Source organism: Hippoglossus stenolepis, chromosome 12 (assembly GCF_022539355.2).
Source record: "Hippoglossus stenolepis isolate QCI-W04-F060 chromosome 12, HSTE1.2, whole genome shotgun sequence".
Taxonomy (NCBI): Eukaryota; Metazoa; Chordata; class Actinopteri; order Pleuronectiformes; family Pleuronectidae; genus Hippoglossus; species Hippoglossus stenolepis.
In genome coordinates, this window is record NC_061494.1 from 1,931,172 (window position 1) to 1,956,670 (window position 25,499).

The 25,499-nt window shown below is 39.1% G+C and overlaps 2 protein-coding genes across 3 annotated transcripts; one reads left to right on the plus strand and one right to left on the minus strand.

Moving 5' to 3' along the window:
* Window positions 1-1,022: 1,022 nt before the first annotated feature.
* yipf4 (Yip1 domain family, member 4) lies at window positions 1,023-6,929 on the minus strand. Its single transcript, XM_035173094.2, has 6 exons — window positions 6,674-6,929; window positions 5,653-5,806; window positions 5,029-5,200; window positions 4,008-4,085; window positions 3,781-3,894; window positions 1,023-2,332 (listed from the first exon to the last, which is right to left on the minus strand). Exons 1-6 carry the CDS (start codon window positions 6,729-6,731, stop codon window positions 2,195-2,197), a joined length of 714 nt encoding a protein of 237 aa, XP_035028985.1. The 5' UTR covers window positions 6,732-6,929; the 3' UTR covers window positions 1,023-2,194.
* Window positions 6,930-9,428: 2,499 nt separating this feature from the next.
* Window positions 9,429-21,438, plus strand: exo1 (exonuclease 1). Of its 2 annotated transcripts, none has more exons than XM_035171753.2 (14): window positions 9,429-9,521; window positions 11,084-11,274; window positions 11,391-11,510; window positions 12,470-12,593; window positions 13,942-14,079; window positions 15,494-15,706; window positions 16,228-16,415; window positions 16,524-16,626; window positions 16,716-16,929; window positions 17,274-17,460; window positions 18,276-18,825; window positions 18,985-19,065; window positions 20,277-20,473; window positions 20,769-21,438. In XM_035171753.2, the coding sequence occupies exons 2-14, from the start codon at window positions 11,114-11,116 to the stop codon at window positions 20,884-20,886; spliced, it is 2,394 nt and encodes a 797-aa protein (XP_035027644.2). In that variant the 5' UTR covers window positions 9,429-9,521; window positions 11,084-11,113; the 3' UTR covers window positions 20,887-21,438. The 2 variants fall into 2 exon arrangements, with proteins under 2 accessions (XP_035027644.2, XP_035027645.2); XM_035171754.2 differs by having other exon boundaries at window positions 20,277-20,521; window positions 20,769-20,907.
* The last annotated feature ends 4,061 nt before the right edge of the window (window positions 21,439-25,499 follow it).

Genomic DNA, 25,499 nt, shown 5'->3' on the forward strand with positions numbered 1-25,499 from the left:
TTGTCAATGTTTTTGCAAATAAAGTAGCTTACAGATTTTATACCCTAATATAAATAGCATATATTTATCAAATATAGTGCTGAAATGAAATAAATGACAGTCAATCAATCAGTTATGTAAAATAACCCTTTGCTGGTTTGAATTTTGAAATGTTAAGATGCTTTTGTTTCATAATCACGGTTAGTAGCTTCTTTCCAGTATTTGACTGCTGTTCTAACAACATAATGTAAGGAATATTAGCCTTTGACCTTTGCATTCTAATCATGTCATCTTCGAGTCTAAGTGAATTTTTGTGCCAGACGTAATTAAATTTCCTCCGAGCATCCCTGATAAATCACATTCAGAAAACCACAGGCTGCAAGCACCCTGACAAGTGACCTTTGAAATCCTTATTCTCATCTGAGTCCGAATGATTGGAACTTGTCTCGGGTATGCGCTACATATAGTTCAGAGTTTGAGTGTGTATTGTGTTCACCCAGAAAGTGTGACATTAAGTCTGCTCAGACCTGAGAACCACAAACGTTGTTCTGTTGAATCACGCTGTTCTCCCACAATGCAACACACTGAAGAACTTGAGGTGTAGGTTCAAGATGGAATGAATAAATAGTGGGGATGAAACAGCAGAAAGGGTATCAAATCTTTTCTAATGACATGTCATATTGTTATGACATTTTATTTTAATTAGTTTTAGTTTGATTTAAATCCAGAATGTTTTTAAGTCTTACATGTGGGTCTCCCACCAGATGATGCAAAGAAAAAGGCACCTCCTCATTCAACCTTGGCGTACTCTGTCAATTCGCTCAATTTCTGGATACCTATGTAATCATGATAAATTTTCTTTGATTCCATTCATTCAGTAATTGAGAAAATAAAGCTGTATGTTAGACTACACCAAATACATAGAACAAGGTCTGACCTAAGGCCTTCGCTAGTTTCTGACACTGATAACCTGGGGAAGCTCATTCTCTAAACTACCTGTTGAACCAGTTACACATACATAACATCCATTTGATCACCAACACTTGTGTTTCATCATTTTTATTCACTGATCCTCCTGTTAAGCCGTTGAGAGGTCCTACTTCACCCTAAAAATGTCTGCTGAAGAGAATTTGTGTGTGATGCTAATTTGAGACAGTTTCACATGTTGGAAATGGTCATCATTAAAGCATGTTCACATGATTTGCACTGAAAGCACTGCTGAGTTTAAATCCAGCCTCACCGAAGCAGTAGTGCAGCTGTAGACTCACTATACACATTAAGAGTACAATTAATTTAATCACTCCTCTAATGTGACAACCAACAACCATTGATATTTAAAACATGTTTAGCATTAGCATGTAGCAACTTATTCAAAAGCCATTATTTTGAAAGAGGTTTTGTGAGTGAATCCATTGGAGACCAACACAAATGTAATTAATATACAGCATTCTTTTTTACATTAGTGTGAACAGCTGTGTTGACTGTATGTTAAGCAGTAATAAGTCAGTTAATACCAAATGATTACTCTTATAATTTACTGTAATTGTTGATCAAATAATTATCTTCCTGTAGTAAACCAGTGACAAACAAGACTCATGGGAGGGAAAACAAGGCACCACATTCAGTAGACAATGGTTCATATCACTCTAACTGCCCTAGTCCATCTGATCGGCTGCTAAAATCCATAAATCAACCAACAAGTCCATGAAAAATGAAAAGCATACTAGTACATTTCTCATCGTACATTACAGTGAACAATAAAGAACCTTCTGATCAACAATCTTCTTCTGTGGTGCTGCTTTTCTTCTTCCTTCAAAATGAAAAAAAACCCCACAAATATTTGGCAACACATTTTTAGTGTTATATCATAAAAAAATCATTACATTAATGTTGAACTCTGATTATTTCAAGCTTTATGAACTACAAATAAACATAGGACAATAGCGACTGTATTGCACTGGTGAGCGAGAAGTCTGCATACCAAAGTTGAAGCTGTGCAAACAACATAAACATTTTATTGACGAAAGACAAAAGGGACAAAACTATATACATTGATACATACTGTATTCCCAGCATCCCCGTCATCTGGAGTTTAACAGAGTTAAAAAAGAAATAAACACCTTTTTTAAAAAATCCTGGTTCCGAAGTTTTGACTTATTCCCCTATGTTCCAGGGTCACTGTCCATTAGAAGGTCCACAGTCTCCACTCATCCGATCACACACCAGTATATAGTGATAGGAAGTATATGTACAAAAGGAAAATGGGATATATGAGAAGGGGCTTCTTCGTTTTGAATTCATCTCCGACAAGCAGTGAAGCAGCGCTGTAAGCAGCCCAGAACACTCCCGACAGCTGAAACACGAGAGCAGACCAGAAAGTATCAATTCATTTATCCATCAAAACTTCTGACCAACAAATATCACATGACTCATTCATCTTTTTAAGTGACATGATCATCACCGCATCCCTCCTCACATTTATATATGAACTTATTTACTAACAGGCTGAACTATTCAGGGTAGGTCTTGTGTTCTGATGCCATTTTTGAAATAAAACACTATTTCTTGTGTGTTCCTGAGTTCATTGTTTACAAATATCACAAGGTAATTCAACATGCTACAGTTTACTCTGTTGATTGATTGATAAAGGTTCATAGTTTGTCTGGTTTGAACAAACATACAACAGCAGGCTTATGATTGTGATTATGAGCTTTATATGTATTAATCATTATGTTACAAAGTTTTTGTACACTCTTCCTCAAGAAGTGTATGAAAGAGCTGGTGATGTGTGCTGGATTTAAACTAGTGAATAAGTTCATCTAGGCTCATCAATGTAGTTAGTAACTGTGGTTCTCTGACCCGAGTCAAGTGTTCAAGCAAAAACATTTTTACTTTTCCATTTTTCCTACAAATGAAGATTTGCTGCTTTACACTTAATCAAAAATAATAATAATACTTCAGACATTATTCCACAATTCTGGGGCCAGTTTTTGCTTCTAAGGCTGCCCCAAAAAAGTTTGGGCAGCATTTTGTCACTTAAATCACTGCCCTTTTTTTAGCCATGTCAATGTACGCAGCAATGGAATATAACAGCATGGTGGACTCTAAACTTTTACAACAAAGTCAGGGCTCAGATCCTCTGACTACTGATCCAACATAGATGGAATCACATGTTGTTTGTAATGGAAACGGTGAGCTCAGCAATGCGGAGCGACCTGTTTCTGTGGGCTGCACTGACGCCTGAATGCTGGTGAGTGAGACGTCAGTAGGTGCAACCTCCTCTATGCCATAGAGCCACCAGCTGGAAGGCAGCACAGGCACTTTTTGATTTTTCATAACTCAACTGTGACTTTTTCTTGACCCTTCGGAAATGTTATGATTTCATATCACAGATGATAAACTAGGGCATTAGTGACAAAAAGTGACAAAAAGTGACAATTAAATGTTAAACATCTTGTAGGTTGATCTCGGAGTTTGTGATATTAGGCTACAAATAATAATATAATATATAGTAATTCTCATAATGAGTAGTGCATAATGCAAGGTGTATTAAAAAGACAAAAGCTCAGTTATAATGTGGAGTATTTATGACAAAAATAAAAATAAAATCGTTTACCGCAAACACATGACAAATTAAAGCAGCATAACCTGTTTTGTAATGCAGCCAAAAGAGATTTGCATTGTACTGCATTAAGGAGGCAGACCCTCCTGTTAACTGTCATTGTACAGATTCTATACATTTGGTCTTCCACACCATGAAGAATATAAAGACTCTTCATTCCTACGTGGTTTTTGACTCACTTTGATTAGTGTAGAGACAACCTCGAATCGACTGATCACTAACAGCAGAGGGGCTATAACGATGAGAGGAAGAAGGGAATATCCAATCACTCCGAGAACCTGGCCGTAGGAAACCTACCAAAAAGAACCACAAGACAAGACTCCATGAGAAAACGTTTATGTTTTACGATAACAACTTTAGTGTCAAGTCTGAGGATCTTTCGACCGGCTGAAGAGGCTGCACCTACCTCACCACCAAGAACACGTGCCAGCAGGAAGATTGTTAACGATCCAAATATCCAGATGGTGATGATCCAAGACACAACCTGTGAAATCAAAGCGGAGTTTGGTGTCATCACTGAATAAACTTAACTAATTATGAGTCAATAAACTTAACTAATTATGTGACATTCACATTACATCATCAACATGATTTAACCACATGAACTAAAACAGCTCAATACACAAACAACTCTTTATATTCATTCTGATATTTTCAAGTTGACCCCTAGTCCACTGTAGGAACTAAACAAATGCAACATAATTTATAACATAGTTCTGTTTTTAATTCGACTGACTGACCTTTGGGGCAGAGGCCCTGACACTACAAGTTCAGGTAAACCTGACACACCCGAAGGTTTTGGTGGAATCTGTTTAGCAAAGGGCAGGTGCTTTCAAAAGTATTTGGTGGGTGATGGATGAACTATCTGTCTTTCATCATCTATCATAGTTGTTGAAGTCAGTCAGGAGAAGAGTAGAAACTTCTTTTCTGTAAAGAAAATCATTCTTTGCTCTTCTTTCAATAAAGAAATACTCTCCAGTTGCGATATGAACAATGCTAAAGCAGCATCTATGCTAAACTCCTTAGAAGCCGACATTGTTGTTTGGCATTGGATGGACTTTTGCCAGCCTGAGCAGTGCTCTAGATTCAGTAGGACACAACATGAAAGAAAACCAATGATAATATACCAAATTATTTTATTGTCTGTCTGACAACCACCTTCTTCAATTCCCTGCAGTGTAGGCAATAAGGATTTATTGTCAGATTTTTTTATGATGTAAATCCAAAACATACCAGCTAATAAAATAAAGTGTAAAAGCAAGGAAGACCATGGCACCAAAGCCTCCCCACATTCTTGGAAGGTTACACTGTGAGAAGCTCCAGGTAACAGGCAGTTAAGTTACTGTGAAAAATCGCTAAAATGGTGGGAAATATGCTTGATTTTACAAATGCAGATCCCACAGTGGTATTTATTATGTCCTGCTCACCCTGAACTGTCCATAGATGGAGATCATGGAGAAGAGCAGCACCACAGCCAGAGGGCCCCAGAAGTCCGGGTTGTCTCTGACCACCTGCCGGTTGAAGCCCAGCGATGGCATTGGCATCAGGACACAACGAATCTTGTAGTAGATGTCCTTCAGGTCAATGTCCAGTTCCTCCCTGCTCTCACACACACGCGCACACACACACACAACATAAAATCGCAACAAGAAGGATTACATCTTTCTTTTTATTGACGTCAGATCTGAACCAAATTAAAACAAATTCTTCTAATATTCAAAACTGTTTGACCATCGTGTATAGGTCTGTAATGATATATAGCTACTCAGCTAGTAAGCATGTTCTCATTTTACTGCTGTGCAATTTAACAGTACTTTTATGAGTTGAAATTGTAGTAGCAGCCACCAAACGAATTGTATTAGCTGTCATAAGTAGATACAACCAGAACCACCAGCCACTATCAACCAATCACCTTGCTCTGTTGTAGCTTTTCTTACACTGAAGAAGGATGCAGATTTGTCTGTCTCCCACCACAATTTAAATGATCCTAATTACATTAAACAATAGGCATGTTTGTAAAGAGAAAAAGACTGGACAGAACATGTACTCACAGGAGAGGTTTGATCTCTTCACCCTCATCCTCCTCCACCTCCAGCAGCCAGCCGTAGCCTCGTTGCTTCAGGAAGGTGGTGGCGTACGGGTCTTTACCGCTGTCACTGCCCATGTTTAGCTTGATGTCCGGGGCACTTATGGTGCCGCTGAGGTCTATGGAGAACATGCTTATTTACACATTCATTCATCACATTGTTTACATAAGTGATTCATCTGCTGTAAACGTTCAAATATTGCATTTCTAACCCTCACAACGAGTATCTGAATATTTGGCACAGGACAAAGCTGCACTTTAAAAAAAAAAAAAAAAGACCTGCACTGCTGTAAATTACAAACTCGTTTCATTGTATAACATATGATATAATCTTACTAGTTTTCATATTTATCTCATTTATATTTGCTTAATGATTCACAACTTCCTCATCTGTTCTTGTCATGTAGCAAAATGTCACAAAATATGAAGACACTGGCTGAATAAATACATATTTCTACTTTACTATTACCCAGCCCTGTTACGAAGTCAAATGTTACGGTATATTAGAATCTATATCCTATAATCATCCTCGCAGCCTCTAATCCGCCACAGGATGTTACTGTATGAGCTGCTGTACATTTCCTGGGTGACCAGTGTAAACAACAGAGTAAGTGACATTTCAATCCGGATCATTTATCTATTGTCACAGAACTAGACGACTTGAAGAGCAGCTCCTTCACGTCTGACCTGACTGCTCTCTGGTCTCGTTTTCAGTGGCGCTGGTTAGCTACGTTATTCTCATGCAAACATAAACAACACGTAGCAGTACTTAATTTAGTCAGCTAACCGGATGATAGCTCACCCAACGAATAATCGTGTTACACCAGCTCTCTCAAACGGCACAACATAAGTAGTAACGACGGGCTTCGTATTTTGGTTATTTCGCTAACTTATGAAAACTAAAACAAGACACGTAAACATATATGTGGTTTGCTGGTTGAAGGCCTGCTAGGCGTAGAGTTGCGCTAGCATTAGCATTAGCCTACCTTCAGCCTCTGTCGAGGACACGAACGTGAAGTCCCCGTTGGTGGGAGGAAACTGCATCCTTGTTTTTTCTGTCCCTACCTCAGGTCCAAAGAAATGACATTTAACTAAGCGGTCAGTGAAAACTGTCTGGAAGCGCTAACGACGCTGTCACTTGCACACAGCCCATCGGTTTAAAGTTTAAACTGTCATATTGTTTTCGCTTCGTCTGTCACTACTGCTGCTGAAAGCAGGAAGAGTGGGGGATGCTGGGTAATGAGACACGTCTTACGATGCATTCGGAGCGGGGCATAAAGCTGGGAAACGAGACAACTCATTGCCAAAAAAACCAGAACCATATTGAATGGAGAGTTTCTGAATCTTTATATATAGTTTCTGAGCTCAACTAAGAAATATCCTCTGCTTAGTTTAAGCAATGACTCATATGTATAAACCATGTATGAATAAATATCAAATGCACACATTTAGTTCAATAGGTCAATATTTATATTCTTGTTGTGGAAATTAACATGTTCAAATGTATCATATTTGGAAACGTCTACCTGCCAAATAAGAAAAGCACACAAATGTATTTGGACATAATATATGTACACATGTGTAGTCCATCTAATGACCACAGAAGTTACACACATTCATTAAAGTTATGTCCATGCTACTAGAAAAAAAGAGTTGACTTGTTTAAAAATGTGAATATCAACATTATTCTTAGTTATGCATTTTTTCAGTCAGGCAACACCCCAGAGATTTCTTAACAAGAGTCTACACAAACAAACTGTTGTTGAGATTGTCTTTCACGCACTGTTTGACTCAATATTTTTCTTCCTTTATATATTTGATTTGTGTAATGATTTTTTTAGGTACTGTTGGTGGAAATGTTTAGATTTCATGTTTCCAAATGCAAGCAATACTTTTTTAATTTGTGTCTTCAGATTATGATATGAAAATGTATCAATAAACATTTTAAAGGTCTGGTAGTAAATGATCATAATGTTTTCAATATATCAAAACCAACCAAAATTAAATCTGAGGCAAACTTTAAGGTAATGGTTGAATCAGTGTAGATGCAGGGTGATGGAATGATTGATGTGATGATTGAAAATCTAATGATTATTCAATGAAAAATATGACTGTCTAATTTATGCACTCTTTGATTAAAAAAATTACATTATGTCTCATCTGTGAACGAAGGGCGAGGCTTGTGACAGCTACTGCAGCCAACCACCTGGGGGACGATCAAGATGTTCTGGCTTCACTTTGGGAGCTGTCATGTCGTCCACACTGTCGTTCGTTCAAAATCGAGAGGTGGCTGGTGGAGGTCATTACAGCTTTGTTTATGCATGTAATTTAGTATGTATGAATTAATTGTACTTTGTGCCACTTTATGTTCAGATGGAAATGCTGTATCTTTCAATCAATTACATTTATATTACAGCTTAAGTTATGGTTAAGATTTTATTTACAAAACATGGAAAGAACTTCTACAATTTGATGATTTGATTGACAGAAAATGGTGGAAGAATACTTTGGTAATTGGTAAGTCACTATTCTTGCAAAAATATTAATCATTTTATGGATCCAGCTTTTCAAATGTCAAGATTTGTTGCTTTACCTGTAATAAAATTGTATGATTTTTGTTTTTCATTTTCATTTTTTATTTGTTTGTGTCTTTTTTTCCCCAACCATTGATTGGTTAGCTCTAACAATAAATATAACAGAAAATCATCTTTCAGTAACAGTATCAGCTACAGGGACTGAAATCATAGACAGTATATAAAGACTGAAATTCCAGGCCTCCCTCACAAAAACCATCACACTACAGTTTTTCAGACCACCACTGTTAGTTGATGTCACAGGTACCAGATGAATACATGTGGCCAATGTGTTCAGCTGGGAGGAAAAATAACCACATTACAAAATACAAACATTTATGACTGACCAATAAATACGAGCAAATTGTGTTCAATTACAAAAAATATTTTAAAACAATTTTAACAACCTCATATTATTACAGGACCAAATTGAAGCTATTAGTGTGGGGTTTGTTTGTTGGCTATATAATCAAAGCAGAAAAACAATAGGTTTTTAATATATCTTCTTGCTCTGAACAAGAATATAAAAAAATCATGTGTCTGCTTTCTGGATATAACCTCTCATGAACAGTTTATGGTTATATTGGTGGTTATTATTCAAGGAAAATCCAGTGTAGAAAGACAGGGCTGAAAGTAACAGTGTTGCAGCAAATACACACACGTATATTATATTATTATGCTATTTTCAATAATCACTGGCCATTTCAGGCCAAAACGACCCTTAGACAACATTTCTAGATTTTAAATAAATTACATTTATCATTCAGACTCAGGGTCCAGATTAAATACAACACAACATATGTTAAAATACATACAAAGTCCAATGCCTTTTACTCAGGACAGAGTAGAAGGTGTGGCCTCCTACAGCCACAATGAATGAATGAAACCAGAAGCAAACACGTTCAGTGAATCATGATACAGTCATGGTATGGTATTGAGGGAGATGGAGGGCAGCTGCGGTGCCGGACTACTTTAACTCCTCCTGGGTCTGACTACAGTCTTATATTTATACTATATACAGTTTATGGTCTGACTGCAGGCAGCATATCTGGCAACCCTTCAGAGGAAGCCCAGTTCAGCCGGAAAACCGCGGACATGGCAACCCTCTCCATCTTACAGCTATTAACCCCGCCCTCTGGGTCCATCTGACCAATTACAGCAGGTTATACTGAGGCACTGGTTTTAGCGCTAAAACCAAACTCGCTCCAGTTTCTTCCCTCTGCAGCTGCTTGTCTGTTTGGATCAACACAACAGGACAGAAGTGAGTTGAACTCCACACTCCCCGTGTTGCATGTTTGTGTCTGTGTGTTGTCCCGTGGCACACTTGACTTTGTGTTGGATTAACGAAGACAGTGTCCACTGGTTGTGTTGCTGAGAATCACTTGGAGCCATTCGCTCTGTCCGAGGAGAAGAACTCTGCTCTGGGTCCAGAGGAGACGTCAGTGTCCCCCCTGTCCCTTAACGCGCTGTACCCGGAGAACCAACTGTTCAAAACCTCTCATTTAACACGGACCTGCTTATAAATATACGCAGACACACCTTAAGGTACAAATCGATAACATTTCTCAGTCTGACTGGGTTGTTTGTTCAATTCGGCTTCTTCAGTTGCCAGAAATCTCAAGTTAAACTGCTGTACGGTGTTAGCTAGCTGTGACGTTAGCCCTGTCCTGCGCCTCTACTGGACGCAGAGAGCTTGAGTAACTGATGACGACCAAACCCGAACACAGGGAGGTGATGGATATTAACTTCTCACCGGATAAATGTCGATGACTTCATACGGTTTGATTCAGATCAGTGGACATTGTCTCCATCACCATGTGAGCGCAGCAGCCTCCACACTCACTGAACAGCTTCTAAACAGAAACCTCATGAAGTAGTTCTCTGTAAAACCTGATCTCAGCTGTAGGTGTCCACTGCTCGTACCAGGGGATGAGCACAGCTTGTGTGTGCAGGAGAACATCTCATCACTAACCTCAGCTCTAGCTGTGCTGCTACTCATAGAAATAGATAGAAGTATAGAGTTGGATCAAAATGCAGTGTATTTTTACTATTGTACTTAGAAATACTGCATATTTGTGTGATCACAATCTGCTTACATGTGTCATCATTCCACTTCATCTTATGTGAGTTACTTAACATGTTTATTGCTTCACATAAACATCTGTGGCTTTGCATTGTACTCTGATACTCTTAATACACATCATTTGTATACGTTAATCATGAGCTATCTCTTTTTCTCATTATTGGCTGTAGAGTTTTAATCATGGGTTTGTTAAGTCAAATAACTGTGAGGTGACAAAGCTGCAGACCTGTTCCTCAAAGAGGAACAAAATATATAATACATTTAGCAAGAAAGGAACACATATCTGTCCAGGGAACGGAGGGGTAAGACTGGACTGCATATAGATGGCAAACCTCACACAGAAAAAGAAATCTACATCTTAAATCCAGACTTCTTTCCATGATCAGGTCTTTGTCAGACTCTGTCAGTCTCTTTGTAGCCCATGATCAGTTTAATTTTAGAAGCAGGTCCACATGTACTGAATATGCATTGTACAATGATAGACGGTAATAATAAACGATTCAAGTCAGGTTTTATCAGATGTTTGATATTTTTTAAACAGGGGAAGATGCTGGAAGATTATCCATCAAACTATATTTTCCACTCGCTGCATTCACTCAATTTAAAGTAAATCTAACAGTCGCTGGATAAGATATAATTCCAGATCCAAATGGCAGTTGCTTGCTCTCAGGAATGGTCTTAATGTTATATGTTATTAACAATGAGCTTTGTATCTTAGTATTTTGCTGTTTCTTTCACAGGTTCTGTGTTACTCAGAGCTGCAGCTGAAGATGGGAATCTCTGGTCTACTACAGTTCATCAAAGATGCATCTGAGCCCATCAGTGTGAAAAAATACAGAGGCCAGACAGTGGCTGTGGACACGTACTGCTGGCTGCACAAAGGAGCGTTTTCATGTGCTGAGAAGCTGGCTAAAGGAGAACCCACTGACCAGTGAGCATTTTCATTATTTTACATGAGTGAATGTTTTCTCAAGCATCAGTATTTACCCTGCAATCTACCTGTAACAAGGTAACTGATATTTGCAATTTCATTTTCCCCAAACCTAGATATGTATGGTACTGCATGAAATTTGTGGACATGTTGTTGACCTTTGGTGTCAAACCAGTGCTGGTGTTTGATGGACGCAATCTGCCTTCCAAACAAGGAGTGGACAAGGCTCGCAGAGAGTGAGTATTTACCTCGGCTGTGGATGAGTGTGAGGATGCAGAACCCTCTGGACATGTGACCTAACAAATATTTGTCTTTTTTTGTTTTTACACTTTAGTTTAAATGTGTGAACTTGAGCAAATTGTCTCGTTGCTCAGCTGCTCTGTAGAAAGTGTGTTCTGGAGTCCCCCCAAATTAAACTTTGTTGGCCCACATCTTCAGTTTCAGTTTTGAAATGTTTATCAGATAAATCAATTGAATATAGATACAATAAGATAGATCATTTGAAGACTAATCTAAGAAATAACTGACAGATTAATCAAAAATGACTTATTTGCTGCTTTAGATCAGATATCGGCAAATGCTCGGCCAACATTTTGAAAAGGAGATGTGTCAGATAGGAATTAGGTCTTCACTAAAACAGGAATAAACTCAATGGAGAATGCTGCACCGACAACAAAAGTGCATCTACATTATCATGTGTTTCTGAGAAATACTCTGGTCCTGCACCAAACACAATAATCCAGTGTTTCTCATACCTGGTAACAAACTGGCTGAGACAATGCTTGGTTTGTTTGAAAGACTGCATTTCAAAATAGCAACAGAACCACACTGTTTGTGTAAAGTTGCTGAGAGGAATGTACATACTTGCAGACAGGTGAGACCAAACACCCTCCCACAAACGTGTTGAAACATCAAGAATCCAAAGGCGTCCAAAAGTCCATGACAAGAAACCTGATTTGTATTTGTCACTTTCCTAATTTTCTCTTTGCAGCAACTTATAAGCGAGACCACAACATTAAACCTTCATCTGCGTCTGAAGATACCTTCAACAAAACAATAATCTTACAGTAATTTACCCAGACAGCTGTCTTTTTGTAGGTTTGCATCATTGTCCAGAATCAGACTTCAGCTTTAGGTTTTTTACAATGTGAGAGTGTTTCATATAGTAATCCTCTTTCATTCATGTACCTTTCAGGCGCAGACAAGCTAACCTTCAAAAGGGCAGACAGCTCCTCCGTGAAGGTAAATTGTCCGAGGCCAGGGACTGTTTTACCCGCTGCGTTAACATCACACCAGCCATGGCTCATAATCTTATTAAGGTGAGCCTTAACGCTATTGATGCTATCTTCACAAATGCACTATGGTGATTTGAGAGGGGGAAATATTCTTAAAACAATCATCAGTAAATTAAATCTCTCAGAAGACAGGACATACAAATGTTGTGACAGTAACAGGAGGTGTTCCTCGATATGCATCATGCACATGTGCAGGAGGTTGAGACCTAGTACTGAAAAAGCCATGTGTGACCTGGGCAACATCGGAATCCTGATGCACGAGCCTGACACCCAGCCGACGTCCCTTACAGAATCTACCGTACTGGATTCAAAAGTGACGTGAACAATGTCAGAGAGCCAGTATTCACAGGACCCAGTTCCATTTGTTACTCTCATTCTGTTTCATTCTTCCTGACCAGCAGACTGTGTGTAATACCCGGATGAGCCATCAGCCATGGGCATGTTCAGCATGTGTGCCAAGCTAATGAAGGGACTCTGAGTGCAGCCTGGAGGGTGAAGAGTTCTAGTGTGTTAACTCAGGATATTTCTCAGACCCCTATAACTTTTAGAAACTGTCAACTTATACGAGCTGCACTCAGAAGGACGGTCAAACATAGTCTTTTCTGTATCACACAATTTAACAGAAAGTGGAGAATAACAAATCTGACATATGAAGCATCTGGATGCAGCACAGGTGTAATTCCCGGCAGACTCAATTAAACTACCACAATGCCTCCTACACTATGCTCCTCCTCAAGCGATGAAAGGTTGCTGATATGTCAATATCTAGTATCCACACAAGGGGCTCTCTGATTGGTCTAAAAGCAATAGCATGCAGTGCATCAATATAGACATTACTCAGAAAACACACATCTTCCAGTACTAGGATGAACTTGTCTCGGCTCTCTACCGTTCCCTTGAGATTACTATTTGCACTAAACACACCTTTGAGTATCTGCAGGTCCAGATGACTTCCTTCTCCTTGCAGGGCACAGTTATATAAATATATCAGGATGTTTTTGGTTATATCAGTAATGTCTACTGTATTGATTACACCAAGTTTGCACACTTAATGATGCCTTAACCTATTTGCATTTAAAACCATGTAACATGATTTCCTTCAACAGTCAGTCAGTCAGTCTGGTTTTAAATGCAAATAAGTTAAGGCATCATCAAATTAGCAAAAGATGAGTTTGAATGTGCTTACAAGACATTATAACATTATAAATGTGATAACAAGCTGTCATTTATCTTCATGAACCCCAGAGATATGTGTGTTTCCAGGCACAGTGTTTGTTTCTCTTATTTCATTTCAGGCTTTATGGTTTTGTGCCATAACGTTGCTTGTTGTTATAACAGGATTTTCTGTGTGTGACTTTTTTCCCCCCACCAGGTTGCAAGGGCAAGAGGGGTGGACTGTGTGGTGGCTCCATATGAAGCTGATGCTCAGTTAGCTTACCTCACTAAATCCGGTTTTGCCCAGGCTGTCATCACTGAAGACTCTGACCTGCTGGCATTCGGCTGTAAAAAGGTATGAAGAGCTACCAGGGACTGCATTCCCATACACAGTAGTGTATATATGGACAAGGCACATTTTTTTCTTCATGCTCCAAATTTAAGAACATTCAATTGAACATAAAACAATGGACATTACATTGAAGTGTCACATTTATTTTGGGTAGGTTGACATTTATATGAAAGAACAGTGTATGAGATATATCCCTTTAACTCACAATGTTGTTTACATTTATATGAAAGAACAGTGTATGAGATATATCCCTTTAACTCACAATATTGTTTACATTTATATGAAAGAACAGTGTATGAGATATATCCCTTTTAACTCACAATGCCAACTTGCAGTGGTTCAACAGTAACTGGTCATTTGGTGGCTAAATATCTCTTGGGCAGGTGTTTGTTTTTTCAATGTTAATTTATTCTCAAAGTTCACAATGGCTCAGAGTCAAAATTATGGAAAAATGAGAAAAACGTAATGGCTCATGACACAAAGCCACCACCTCATCTCGGTGCTGGTTCTGTAATGCCCTAGGAATGTATGGCTGCCAATGGAGTTGACGCACTGGTACATTCATTCATTCATGATTGAATGCAAGAAGATTTCATGCAAATTGCAGATATACAGGAGTATTTTTTGTGTTCAGATTCGGTCAAATGCATCATAAGTTGTTACTTGGTGAAGAGCAGACTAAAGGCAGAGAGAACCCACAACAAATAAGAGCAGAAGGTGGCTGCTGTGAACCTGTGAGAGAGAATCACTAGAGAAGATACAAAGAGTCTTTGGGTCAAAGATTTCACACTGTCACTGTCAGTACATTTCATTTTTTTAGCTGACGCTTTTATCCAAAGCGACTTACAATAAGTGCATTCAACCATGAGGGTACAAACCCAGAACAACAAGAATCAAGAAAGTACAATTTCTTCAAAAAAGCAGAACTACAGTAAAGGAGTTTACACTAAATATTACGTATGATGATGTTGTTTTACTTCGTACCCACTTAATTTTAAACCGCTAAAATTTGGGCACTGTACATTTGGTGTAGAACTACTAAATCAAAGCTGTAATTTGGTACTTTAATATAGTTTCCATTATTTTATTTAAAATTGAATGTGCTAAAGCTCAAAGCCTGAGGGAGAGAGGATGTGAAACTGTAGAGGAGCCCTGATGTTTTTGTAGTGAAGGGTGAGGTTACTGGCTGTTTATTCAAACAAAGCCAAATGGGTGAAGAAAGGCACTAGTGCTTACTTTGTGTACTATATTAAGAACAACGATTTGATTGGTTTCTCATGCGAAGAGAAACGGTGAATCATATTATGGACGGTTGTGCAGTGTCTGTTTTACAGCAACTAAAAGTTCAACAAAAACAGACATTATCCAAACAAAAATCAATTACCCCACTCATCAGTCGTCTTTCACAATCATTTAGGTGATTCTAAAAATGGACAAGCAGGGCAACGGTCTGGAGATAGACCAAAGTAACCTGGGCCGATGTCGCAGCTTGGGGAACGTTTTCACAGAGGAGAAGTTTCGGTACATGTGCATCCTCTCTGGCTGCGACTATCTGGCCTCCCTGCATGGCATTGGCCTGGGCAAAGCCTGCAAGCTGCTACGGCTGGCCCAAGACCCAGATATCCTAAAGGTAAGACCAGTTGAAGTGGATAAAGCTTTTGGCAATGTAACCCCTGTTTGAACTTGGGACTCCACAGCTGCTTCTGAAGACAGAGCTGTATGTTCAGGTCATCAGACTCAAACCAAGACAAAGATGTCTGCTGTCTTACCAATCAGCTGACTGAAAAATATGACATCACCATTTTTAGAGGGTCTGACCGTTTTCAAGTGAGATGCATGAAAGAAGATACCATATTCTGTGCCCACAAATGCTACAGTTATCAACATATGTTACATTGGATTATATTAAATAATATCCACAGAATCCAAATGAATTAGGTAAGTACAAAAGATTGGTTACATTTTGACCAATGAGAAAATACTATAACTAATAATGATAAAAGTGATTACAGATTAAGGAATGATATTCACAATTGAATACAAAATAACTTTTAGACAAGTGGTATTACACATCATAAAGGATATCATTTCATTCTTGGATTGTAAAAATATATATTGTATGTATGCATTTACACATATTTTCTTTATCAGGTGATCAGAAAGATGGGCCAGTACCTGAAATCTAATCTAGTGGTTCCTGAGGATTACATCGAGGGGTTCATCAGAGCCAACAACACCTTCCTTCACCAGCTCGTCTTCGATCCCATCAGGAGGAAGGTTGTACCTCTCAACCCATACCCTGAGCATATTGACCCAGACACGCTCAGCTACGCTGGAACGTATCCTGGATCGAATTACACCTGAGTCACATCTCTGTATTTGCTTTCAAAATAGATACTGTTAAGTTCAATCTACCACTGTTGTGCCCTTGACAATGTTGAATCCAGAAACGTAGGAGATGAGAAAGGCTTGCAAATGGCCTTAGGAAACGTGGACATCCACACAATGGCGAGGATAGATGACTTCAACCCAGACAAACCCACTTCACAGGTATCACATCATGATCAGTTAAATAAGACCTGATTATCAAAATGAAGAGTTGCATTTAATTTATAACAACTTCTCTAATGTTTTGTCAGAAGCCTAAACGCCATAGTCGGCACTGGAAGGAATCACCAGCTCCCACTGGGCCTAGTATCTGGAGTGTAGGCTTCAAGCCAACCTCTGCTGCCCCGCCCTGTTCTGCTGAGTCTCCAGACAGGACTTCCTCCACCAGGGGGAAGGAGAGAGTCATCGGCTTACAAGGTCTGAGGCTGCCCTGCAGAGAGCTGCAGGTGAAGAGACCAAGAGAAGGTGAGCTGGTAACTCTGTTTTCACTGCAACATGCCATTTGTTGCAATATACCTTCTTAGTAGAGCTACAGCTCGAAATCCATTTAGCTTGACAATCATTGTTGAAATCCAATCATTTGTATCTACACATAAAAAGTCTACTTGTCAAAGTCATGGACCAAACCATTAAAAAGTCGAAAATATGGTTTCTATGTACCTAGTTTGCTTTGTTTTTAGAGAATTGAATTCACCCAACTCAGCAGGTATAGACTAGCAGTATAGAGCCTATTATGACAGAGAAAATAAATTAGTATTAGTAGTATAACTGATTTTAATATCAGGATTGTACTTTTTTCCCCCCCTTAGACTCTGGAGTATCCGACCAGGACGTGCTGCAGCAGTACTCCTCCTCCAGTCAGAAACGATCCAAGACAGACCAACAGCCTGACAAGCCCAAATTAACAAGTCAGTCAAGACCACGCAACCGCTTCGCCACGCTGCTGCAGAGGAGGAACCAGGAAGCTGAGGAGGATGGCCAGGCCACATGCAGCAGGTGAAATCATATGGCCTTAACCACATCTAATCATCTCTTTTCTTGAGACAAAAGTTTGCAACAGAGAAAGTTAGTGTAAACAACACAAACAGTTTAACTATACAGCTGTGTGCATAAACACTGCAGTGATATGTGGCCTCTAAATACATTTGAATCTACGTGGTTGTAAAACAGGTACAACTATTACTCCTTTTTCTCGCAGCACTTTAAATTCCGGCAGAGTGCAGTTATTTAATAATATTAAAAGAAAGTTAAAATATATATAGGTGCTTCAAAAGGCTGCTTTGGGGTGACTTCACACTACTTTTGTAACTTTTGCCATCACCTGTAGCCAGAGATGCAGCCCGGCAGTATTGTGTGATTAGTTCCAGCATTTAATTCCCCATGAAAGCACAAGTTACTGTTTTTACATTTCTTTGTGTACAGATTAAACAAACAAGATTGTTAATTATACGATAGAGATGTGTAATTTTACAGATTTAGAAGTGGTGTTTATTTGGAGCCGTGTTTATTTTTCTAATGCTGATTTCCAGCCGGTATCTCACCTGTTGATGGTTTTACATACCTCTGTCATTTTTAGGGATTTTCATACTTTTGTGTGGACTGTAATTTCCTGTTTCATTTTGACTCAAACCAAATGGGTATATTCCCAAAAATGTCTTAACTATTCCTTTAAGCTAGTAGCTATACATGTGATTACAATACCTGCTGCTACAATAAGAACTGTATATTTTTTTTCATAGTCACACAGCTTTAGCGTGCATTACGTCTAACACTGAATATTATCATGATGTTGCGTTTATTCCCACACGCAGATTCTTCAGCAGTTCCAGCTCCACAGTCAGTCTCAGCACCAGGGAGTCTGCTCAGGAGGATTTACCTCATGGTGTGGAGCCCACAGCTGTAACTCCCACTGAGGACAAGTCCTCTCCCAGCGACCAGACCAATGACAGCGATGGTCCCGATGTTCCATCTGTGGAGACCCCGAGCCCACCTCCATCACCAGGCACTACACCCCCCAGTCCAGCCAGTCAAGGCCTCAGGCTGTTTAACTGGTCGGGCAGCTCCTCTTCCATGGAAAAATCAAAAAGCCCTAAGTCCACCTCGGGCCTGGCTGCCCTTCAGCAATTTCAGTTTAAGAGGGAGAGTTTTTCCTCCTCTCCAAAGACCCACAATCCCTGTAAAGACACGTCATCCTTGTGTCCGTCCTCCACTGACGGAAACTCAGAGGACAACCCCCCAGACTCCCCTCCGTCCCAGGACAGTGCCTACTTCTCCCAGTCTCAGCCTTACCACACACCCTGCCATAAAGAGGAAGTCCCCACCCACAGCCTCCCCTCCTTTGACCAGAATGATGCCACATCTGTATGTTCATACAAATCTCCATTATACTTATAAACCTAAATATATCCCAGCCTTCACAAATACATTATCATCATCATAGATTGATGAGTGGGTGTGCAGAAAACTATTTTGGCAGCTTTGTATTGTGTTCTTACGTGTGTTTTTCACGTGCTTCCTCAGGAAATGAATCTGCACAGAGATTCAGAGGTCGAGCAGAGTCCAACATACTCAAATAAGAAATCTGGCATTCTGGGGTCAAAGGTGGGTTTGGGCATCCAGCAGACTTTTGGTTCTATCTTAGTTTTAAGGCTTGTGTATTTAGAAATAATATAATAATTATGATACATCTCCAGACAAATGTGTAACTGAATAATGAAATGATGACATTTCATATCCATAAGGTCAAAGGCCAACTTCACTGTGACATAATGTTCCGCAATAACACTGATCCTGCTGTTATTTAACAGCATAAGTCTTGATGACCACTCAATTCACTTGACAGTACAGTTTATTCAACCATTCACACACATTCATACTGTGCATATATGTGGCCTATGACCCACTCTATCACCTGAGCCACAGAGGAGGGTTCCTATTTCCTGCAACTTTATCATAACTTACAAGCTGCTGAAAATCAGGTGTTCACAAGTGTGAAATCAACACCAGTTATAAATGGTCAATTCATTCTCAATCGTTCAGATTTAACATGATTTAATAAGTGATATCTAGTTGTAAATTTACACATAAATATCCATTAAATTTACATCAACATGAGTGCAGATGACATCAGTTTTCTGCATGTAAAAGCTTTAATAACACCAAACTTATGAGAAACGTGAACCACAAACTCAGTGTAATAAGAAGTACATAAAATGACAGAAACTATCTTATCTAATATTTATTTAACGTGTACTTTGAGTTGTTACTTTGCTCCTTGTCCCATCCACTAACATGAGGCAGGCAGGGTTTATGACCGATACTACAGCCAGCCACCAGTGGGAGATCCAGAGGATTTTGCTTAACTTTTGGTATCAATCAATCAGATATATATTTGTATAGCCCATATTCACAAATCACCATTTGTATCATAGGGCTTAACAAGGTCTGTCCTTAACCCTCAACAAGAGTAAGGAAAAACTAACAAAAAAACTATTAAAAGGGGGAAAAAGAACATAGAAAGCTCAGAGAGAGCCACATGTGAGGGATCCCTCTCCCAGGACGGACAGAAGTGCAATAGATGCTGTAATTTTTTTAAGTCAATGATGTGTATACTGTCCAACGGTAGTGGTCAGAGAGCTTTTAGAGATCGATAACATAATCCAAACAAATGTCTCTTTATCTGAAGCACCTACAAGACACAGCAGATTATTAAATTCACGATTTAAAAGTAATAACATTTAAGACATTTCTGTTGCAGTTCAGTTCAACACAGTTTTTTTTCTTTGTGTTTAATCTGGTCTTTATGCCTGTAGATTTCAGGTCTGTCAAAACTGAAGTCCATCAACCACAGTCAAGCAGCGAAAGTGCCAACGTTGGGCCCAGCCAGGGCCAGTGGGCTGAGGAAGAAGTCTGTGGGATCTGGGAAGAAAGTCTCCTCCGCCAATAATGAGAACAGCCCTGGAGTCCAGGCCACCATCAGCAGCCTGTGGAAGAACTTCAGCTTCAAAAAGTAAATGAGGAATACTCAATTACTTTGTAGATCATCAGAATATTTGGGGTCAGTAATTAGTTCAGTTTACAAGACCATATCCAACAGTATTGGCTCTTTGCTCGTCACAGTAGATTGTTTAAAACACATTGCCATTGAGGGAAAGAGTAAGTGTTTTGAGGCATGGACTCAGACATGTTATGTAAACTAACTGTCATTGTTGAATCATGGCTGTTAAGCCAGAATGTTTTATCAGTAGTTAGTTTATATAGTTCCTAATGGAAGAGCTCTGAGACCATGCTGCTTTGTTTTACAGAGATACCCAGAAGCTGACTTCCTGTATGGAGGGAAAGCCAAAGCCCATGTCTCCGGTCAAAGACAACATGCTGACCAGCTCGTCTCACACAGACATCGGCTTAATCACCAGCTTCTGAAAGATGCTTCGAATGTTTCACACAACTCTGTGTGGGAGTGACGTTTTTTAAACATACCATGTATGTCAATTCTATTCTCATCAACTTGTATTTCTTAATGTAGTTTTAAATAAAGCAACTCTCTTATGATCTAAGTGTATCCTTGGTTAAGTTTTGAGTAAACTCTATATTGAAATGACTATATTATACTCGAGAGTGTTTGCGTAACGTCTTTCAGGAACTGTGTGTTTTGCTTCAGCACAGCAGTCAAAGAATGTGTCATGTAGTAAGGTGGCTCTAAGAATGCACACTTGAGTTTTTACTGAAAACGTCCTACCTGCATGCAAGCCAAAGAATGTGGCGAGAAGACTGCTGGCTTGTTATGTCTTCAACAGCGTGTTGAGTATCTGCACTTGTCAGACTGAGCCGGGACTTTTCTGTTGACTGTTAAGAATTGTATGAGCTCTGTTAAATAATAATAATGATGATGGTGGTGGTGTCAAAGGCTCTTACGTGCATCTATAGTTGTGTCACTTGACAGAATAAAACCCCTGATAAGGTTGGTTCTTGTAATCCTGCTTGCACTTTTCATTTCTGACAAAGTGCAACTACTTCTGAGGAGGATATAATGGCTCTAAAACCAAACTGACGAGGGAATGGCTCATTTATACGTTCTGTGTCTATAAATGATCAGATTTACATGTACCACCCAGTTTATTCAGGAATTCCTGAATTGAAAAGTCCCCCGGGCTGATTAAGGGTAACAATTCTACCCCCCATTAATTGTCCCTACAGTCTCGCCTTGAGGCATCCTGACCCCAAGTAATTCACTTTTAATTGACAATTTTACAGATTTGTTTTATAATTTATAAGACATGTTACAGTTACCAGTTGAAACTTGAAACCAGTTGTGTACACACACACACACACAGATATACTTTATAAACTATATATGTATAAAGTTTTCCAAAACACAAGGCGGGTTCAGTTCACCTAATCCCAAAGTGGATTTGCTGACACCTGTTGGTGCATCACTTTACTGATGTCTACACAGGCTGCCCTCCACAAAAAGGGATTCTTATTGTATCACCATGGCCAATGAAGACTTGGACCTAGGTTTCTTACATCTGGTGACATTCCTGTTTTATACTCATTATTCATACAGTATATGATGAAATATAAATTCTACCCAGAACATATTATTGTAACTTCAGTACATTTGTAATATTACATGTATATCCTCTAGGACATTTTTAGTTCAAGATTTTCTCTGTGCCCACAGCTATTTTTATATATACATATGACTTATATAAAATGAAAAACAGACTTACATTGAAGAAAACACACTCGTATTCAACTTCCCTTGTTCATTTTAGATTAGCCAGATCTAGCTTCTGGCCCCTGCACATAGGAAGCAGAGCAGTGGTGTTTGTATGAAGCAAAGTGACGCACACGTTCTATTCTTGTCCTGATTAGAATTATCACTTTACTTTTAGTGACTAAAACCTTTCCAGTGTAAAGTCGGGGCCCCTCGTCACAGTTCAAGTTGGAGTTAAGTTGGGAGTTATTAGCAGCTCAATTAAAGGACGATTCCCCTCCAGCGGGGAACCACTGGACCGAAGTCCTAAATAAAGTAGTCAAAAGTAGCTCCACCTTGAGCAGCTACAACAATAAAATGCTGTAACAGTATGTCTGATAATACTTTTGTACTTACTCAATCAGTATATAAGTCAGTAAGTGGTGTGAATAGTTCTTCCATGACTGAGGCGGGAGACCTTCCCATCTCTATGAGCTTTATCTGTCATAGTTGTCATAGTCTACAAGTGTTGTCACAGGAGGTGAGTGTGTATGAAGGGAATTGTATTACTTTGATCATTGCTCAATGTTGCTGTGGGCCAGAATACCAGAGCTAATCCAGATACCAGGCATACTTCAGTCGCTTTTCAACCAGCCTGACTTATTGTTGCTCAGGGGCCAGTGGAATCAATGACTGCTTTAGCCTTGACTCAAGTGTGTCCTAGTTACAGGACAGCTAAAGAGACAACAACAGCTTATTTGATGTAATTGTCTGTATCCCACTTATTTGAACTCTTTTTTTGAAGTGTGATCTTGTATATCTTGTTGTTTATTTTGCCTTTTCCCAATCTTGTGAAAAGAAAGTGTGTAACAAAGGGAAATGGGACAAATTTTAAAAAATGAGGAGCAAAGGGACATTTAACACGGTTAATGAAACAATACGAAGCTGCTGGACCAGTTGAAAAGAGATTTTGAATGCTTGAAGACTCGACTGTTAGTTTTGGCAGAATGCTACCAGCTGGGCTCCACCTTGTTCTGCTGCAATTAAAGCAGGAGTTGCCCAATATGGGAATGAGAAGTCATCAAACCACAGGAGTAAGGTGCATCACTCAGGTCACATGTATCCCAATCACCAAACCACAGTCAAGAGTTTGTGTTATTTACAGGTGTTTAGATATTATGCAGGATCCCTCATGTGCATGGTGACATGGTTACTTTCCAAGTATTCATTTCATAACACAGGGTTAGTTAGGTAATATTACCTGTACAAACTTGTGCAGATGTTGATGTAGCATTATCCTGCTTTGGTGGAATGCTCATGGAAGTAAACCTGCAGAATGTTTGGAATGTCTGTGGTACTGGATACCAGCAGAGAAGATGTAATTGTTTCACTCATCACCTGTACCTATAGGTTATAACGTTATTTACCTACAATGAATACATGTGGATGTGTGGTTGACGCTTTCAAGAGTAAGAAATGAAATATGTGCTCTGCACAACACAGTGCCAGGAATGCAGTCTCACAGCATTCCCCTCTGAACACATGACACGAGCAGGTCCCTGTGAAAGACGCTTTTTTGTTAAAACAAATCTAAGTAAATCAAACCTAAATCAATTAAACACAGTGAAGGTCATTATATTTCACCTCGTGGCTCAACAATACAAGGGCTGCACATACAGTCATTAGGACTGAATTGTTTGAAAATCGATACGACTTGGCTCAGGGAGCACAGAACTATTCGATTCGAGGCAGGACACTCGCAAAGGAAACGGCTTCTCTGATGAGTTTAAAGTGAAGCAAACAAAGTGTCACAGTCAATCAAATTGTATTAATATAGCCCAAATTTACAAATCACAATTTGCCTCATGGGGCTTAACAGGTGCAACATCCTCCTCCCTTAACCCTCAACAAGAGTCAGGACAAACTACCCAACAAACCCTTTTGAAACCTTAGAGAGCCTCATGTGAGGAATCCCTCTGCCAGGACGGACAGAAGATCAATGTCACAGGTGTGAGTGAGTGTAACATTCAAGATGAGTAGATGAGTGCATACCACAGCTTCTTCAAACCCATAGTTAATGCATTTCACATACAGTATATTGTCAGTATTAGCACTATGTCAGGGACCGATACCATGGAAACCTGTTGCTATGACAGCTTGATCACGTTCACAGGTTTGTAATGGGAGGCTATAATAAAAAAATTCAGGCCTGTCTCAACACATTCCTTTCACATATGATCACGTTTAGCTGTGTATGAAACATGTATCTGTGTAGACACCACACGTGCTCTCTTGAACACTCGACAGCGCCCAGCACCTGTTGTCTTCTGTGTACGTGGTAAACTTACGTGTTAACCTGGAGCTTTCGTGTCGACACAGTGTTGGACCAGAGTTGGCTCATTAAACTAACAATGGTTTAAAGAGTGTAACTGTGAAGACTATTTCCTTTCCTTCAGCTGACCATGGGTGATTAATCAGTACAAGTTTAAAATAAAACATATACTTAAGAATACATGACATCATTTGACCATGATAGTTCAAATACGTAGCATTTTTTCCATCTTCTAATAATGTCTTGTGAGGATGGAACAGTTCTTACCACCTATTAACCACATCCTCAGACAGAGCGGGGGAGGGGAGGCACTAACTTATTGTACCTTTACCCACTGTTATATTTGTGTTGGAGTGTATGCACAAGCTCTACTACTTTATAGTGTACTACTTTTACTTCATATCGTGTAAATTGAAAAATGTTACATATTAAATACAATTTAAAGATTTGTGTTACTGTTTTTAAAATTTAGAAATCATTGAATCAAATTAGTTGAAGGAAACAAGCGATTTCTATAATCTGGAAACGGTGGTGACCACGACATCCGGCATCCATATCTGCCAGTGTCACCAAACAGTTGAAGAACTGATTGAGGATATTAAAGAAATAACTTTAACATTTACCAGACTGGTAAACACCACTGTTACACCGGAACCAGTCTATAACTGTATTTTTTTTTATTTTAATTTAACAATGTATGACAAGAAACAAGACATTGACAGGAAGACAAGAACAGTGAGTACAGACCAGTTAACAGATTGGGATGACAAAGCAGATAGCAGTGTGTGTGTGTGTGTGTGTGTGTGTGTGTGTGTGTGTGTGTGTGGTTTTCTATATTAAAAAGGACAATAATAATAACAATAATAATAGTGGACCTATTCAATTACAAATATAATATAATATAATATAATAATGTTGGTATAGTATTTGACCTATTTTTGTTTATTTAATTATTTCTGTTTGTTTGCTTTGTGTTATTTTGCCCTTGGCCATAGCTGTATTTAC